This window comes from Gobius niger, assembly GCF_951799975.1.
Source record: "Gobius niger genome assembly, chromosome: 7".
NCBI classification, from domain to species: domain Eukaryota; kingdom Metazoa; phylum Chordata; class Actinopteri; order Gobiiformes; family Gobiidae; genus Gobius; species Gobius niger.
The window spans coordinates 10036538-10041036 of NC_136858.1; the positions used below are offsets into that span (position 1 = coordinate 10036538).

At 47.8% G+C, this 4499-nt stretch overlaps 1 protein-coding gene across 1 annotated transcript; it reads right to left on the reverse strand.

The window, feature by feature from the left end:
• Positions 1-1804: 1804 nt before the first annotated feature.
• foxg1b (forkhead box G1b) lies at positions 1805-4015 on the reverse strand. The gene has a single exon (XM_079559672.1). The coding sequence runs from the start codon at positions 3847-3849 to the stop codon at positions 2752-2754; it is 1098 nt and encodes a 365-aa protein (XP_079415798.1). The 5' UTR covers positions 3850-4015; the 3' UTR covers positions 1805-2751.
• Positions 4016-4499: the final 484 nt, after the last annotated feature.

The window sequence follows — 4499 nt, forward strand, 5'->3', positions numbered from 1 at the left end:
TTTGTATTTTTGTATTTGTATTTGTGTCTTTTTCTTGTTTGTGTCTGTCCGGCATGAAATGTGCCCGATAAATAAAGTTGTTCTGTCTTGCCATTTAAAATACATGCACTCCCATCTTTCGTTTGTGAATAAAGATGAAGAAGAAGAGAAGGAAAAACGATGTATGTGGGGCCTGTAAATCAGGTTAGGCCTATTCCATATGGATACAGAATATTACAAAATAAAATAAAATAAAATGCTCCCTGTAAAAAAGCGATATCTGATCGTCCGTTTAATAATAGATAGTTAAACGTCGGCGAACTTAATAAAACATGTAAAAAGAAAGTTCTGTTGCAAAAACAAAGTCTGGTAGAGTTTCTCGTTTCATTTCATACATTTTAATTGATGTCTCTGAGAAAAAATAAAGCAAAGAAATGAACAGATAAACAGTACAGACGTCATACAGGTGAGCACTAACCACAAAAGTGCAAAAGAAACAAATGTATACAAAAACAGAACTGCAGGAAAACCGAGCCCCGACTGGCCAAACATCCCATAATACTCTCCACGCCGAGACGACGTTTCACTCCGTCCACTTCATTTTTATTTGTTTTTACGCGTGCCATTATTTAACTTTTTTTTTATTTTATTTTTTAAAGTCAAACGTGAAAATTTGGGATTTTTTTTTTTATTTGCTTGCATTTTTATGGTGATTTTTTTTACTTTCAGTTTACGTCAATAAAATATCTTCCTTCCAACCTCTGGCCCCCGGGGCCGAACGTGCCCGTGAACTCGTGAAAGGCCCCCGAGAAAACTTTTCCAAAGGGGGATGACGACGACGAGAAAAAAAACTGAACCAAACGTTCTTTGATGCGTTTGAGGCCATGTTTATGCGTCGTAAAAAAAACAAAAAAAACAAAAAACGGATTTCTTCACCGTACGTAATTTTCGATTTTTTGTACTTTTTTTTTGTACTTTTTGTGTTTTACTCTTTTTTTTTATGGCAAAACTTGATTCAGATTGTCTTTTCCACGGGCGCGTCAATTGTCGGTACAAAATAAAAATCCTAAACATTTTAAAAAACATAAACGATAATACAAAGTGCAGCATTTTACTCAAGGACTAACACGTTCTGTGCTCAAAATAACTCAGTGTTCAAGTCTAAATGTAGTTTTTTTTTTTGGTGGACATTAAATGTTTATAAAATGGGACATGATTTTGGGCACTGATGAAACTCAATAAAACAATGAAATGCTAAAGCCTAATTATTATGACGGTTACTCTACGCTTGTTTTGTGAAGGTACGACCATATTTTTTATTGTTATTGACGGGACGCCAAGAGGAGTGTTGGGCCTAAAACATAAACATAAACACAGGTTATAGCTCGGTGATAAAAACGCAGCATTTCCCACTCACGCACAAAATGAATGCGCGAGTCGTCCGTTTGAATGGAGGCCCAATGATCGCTGTTACAAATCGCTAATAAATAAATAAATAAATACAACGTTGCATAATAAACCTCCTATTTCCATTCGTTTTTATTCCTATAGATTTATGCAATAAAATCTGTGCAGCACCATTGTTCAGAAAAAAGAAATGTTAAAAAAAACAAAAAAACATTTGAATTGTTTGTAAAAGCAGTCAGATAAATGAATGGACGAGCGCAGTGACGGGAGAGAGGCCTCGGCAGCAGCGCATAATAAATCAAACTTTTTCTTTTCTTTTTTTTTTTAAAGGAGAGAAATGGGACATTTAAGATCCGCGCGTAAAAGTCATGCAGACCGAGTGTGTGTATGTGTGTGAAGAGTGTGTGTGTGTGTGTGTGCGTGCGTGCGTAACGCAAAGGCCCAAAGAGTTCGGCACGATCCGGCCCATTTCCAATACTGCACCACAACAACGATACTGCTGATTTATATACGGCATCTGAAAATCTGATCTACAGATGGATTCAAACGGAGTGCTGTTTAGAACCGGGGATTACAGCGTACGGCGCGGCGAGCCTCGCACGTGCGGGAGTCTAGACTGCACACAGACGCACACACACTCACACACACACACACTCACACACACTCACACACACACACAGTCTCACACACACGAGCAAACCAAACAGGGACTGTTCCCATGTAAAGAAAGATTGTCGCCGCATGCGTCCTGTTGCATAATGCGTCATTTTACGCACATAATGTTCCAAAAATATATAATAATAATAATACGTTTCAAAAGTGAATAGTTCTAAGAGACACTATGTGCCACACATCCCGTGGACGCAGCGGGACCCTGTTCTGTTTCCATGGCCCGTTAAGGAGGGAATCTTTTTACGCACTTTTACGCACGACTTTATGCGACGAACACTGAGCACGGGCCAGTCCTGAGAACAGATATGATCATAGGCTATTGTTCCGCATAGCCCTGATTGTCTCACGCGTTAAGGCTTTTCCATGTGTCGCTCCAAAGGAGAGGATTGTCTGCTGCCTGTCTCTGCTCACACAGGACCAATAGAATTTAAATACATGTACAATAAATACAACATAAATAGTCTGAGTGCAGATCCGCCTCTGTACAGATATAAATAACTGATGAGTATTTTAGACTTAGGCTACCTTTGGCAAGTCTAGTACAACAGTCCAACAGCTCATCCCTTTTTACGCACAAACCATACAGCCCCGCTCCCCGCGGGCCTCGGGCCCCAGGCCCCGGAGCACAAAGCAGCCGAAGGTCCACCGCGGTTTGATAAAGAGCCCGGCACGTCCCGTTCACAGAGCTGAGTATCAGTTTAGGAAGGCGTTAGGGGCGACCCTCTTCTGGTGGGACAAGACCCCGGGGAAGCCTGAGGACACTGCGGGGCTGAAGGGCGACAGGGAGCTGTTCCTCAGTGAGTCCGACAGCAGCGCCTGCGGGGAGCTGGCCAGCCCAAAGCCCGGGCCACTCTGCTGGAGGTGAGACGGTGGGTGCGGGCCCCCTCCTGGAGGACCTGGGGCTCCGTGCCCGCTCCCTGAGACAAAGTACCCCGTCTGTCCCGACAGCAGTCCCACCGGGGATGTGCTAACACCGTAAGAGTTCGTTAAACCCAGCGGCAGCGAGCGACTGAGGTCCCCGTTCCCCAACTGTTCCACGCCGGGCAGCAGAGAGCCGTATCCCGCAGCCTGGTTGAGGAAGCCCGGTGAAGAGCCGTTATAGTGCGGGTGATGGTGCAGGGACAGGAAGGGTGACAGCTGCCAGTACAGAGGGTTGTTGGGCCGTTCATTGAGTCCCAGACCCAGCGGGGCGAAGCGCAGTCCGCGCTTCATGGCCAGTTTGCCCCGGGACGTTGCCGAGCGCCGCCGCAGCTTCCCGGTGGTTCCCCCGATGAACACGTCGTCGCTGCTCGGGTCCAGCATCCAGTAGTTGCCCTTGCCCGGGTCGTCGTAGTGGCGCGGCACCTTGACGAAGCACTTGTTGAGGCTGAGGTTGTGGCGGATGGAGTTCTGCCAGCCCTGCTTGTGCTCGCGGTAGTACGGGAAGTTCTTCATGATGAACTCGTAGATGCCGTTGAGCGTGAGCCGCTTCTCGGGGCTCTGGCGGATGGCCATCATGATGAGAGCGTTGTAGCTGAACGGAGGTTTGTCGTATTTCCCGTTCTTGGCGCCGGTGCTGGCGGGATGTTCGGACGCCTTGGCTCCGGTCTCCTCCTCCTCTTCTCCGGGCTCAGTCTCGGGCTCCACTCGGTCCGGCTCCGCGGAGCTGGCTGCGGGGTCCGCCTCCGGAGGCTCCGGGCTCTTGTCCGAGTCGCAGCCCGGGGAGGGCTCGCTCCTGCAGGGCAACAGCAGGCTCTTGATGCTGAAGGATGAGGAGCGGGGCACGACCGGGGACTCCTTGATGTCGTCCATCCCGAAGCTCGTCGGAAGCGGTGACAGTGCGCGGTGCGGCAGACGCGTCAGTGAAGAGGCTGCATGGCGGAGGAGGAGCTGAGCGCGAGACTCCAACCTTTAACGTCTCGTGCTCCCAGACCTGTCATTTCTATCTCTCTTTAATCTCCCTCTCTCTCTACGCGCGTGCACGAGTCTCCTCTCAGTGCGCGTCCATTAACGTGCACTGTATCGGGCTAAGCGCGCGCGTCGAAGCGCGTGGGCCAATAACAGGCCGCTTCCCGGGCTTTGTTTTCTCAACGACAGTAACTGTTTGAATTCATGTGGGCAAACACCGCGCGCACGCTCAAGGGCGTACACGCGCAGTGTAGGGACTATTGTCTACCAATCAAAATCATTGGACAGGGCACACACACTTTACGCACGGACGCACAGAGCGCTTTGACTGAGCCCAGTGCGCCCTCTGTCCGCAGCGCGCAGTACTGCGCAACAAGAAACAAACTGCAGCGAGGCCCAGAATAAATACTGTAAGTGTTGTTCAGGAAACATACGACACATATCATTATCAAAGTGTTCATGCACGACAGGTTATTTAAATAGGCTCACTTTTGGAGATACATCAGAGACAAAGCTGTTATTTTTTTTAGATATATTTTTTCCCCCCACAAGGC

Bases quoted from the DNA above. Each gene is read 5' to 3' on its own strand.
- foxg1b (XM_079559672.1), bottom strand. From the start codon at position 3,849: ATGGACGACATCAAGGAGTCCCCGGTCGTGCCCCGCTCCTCATCCTTC.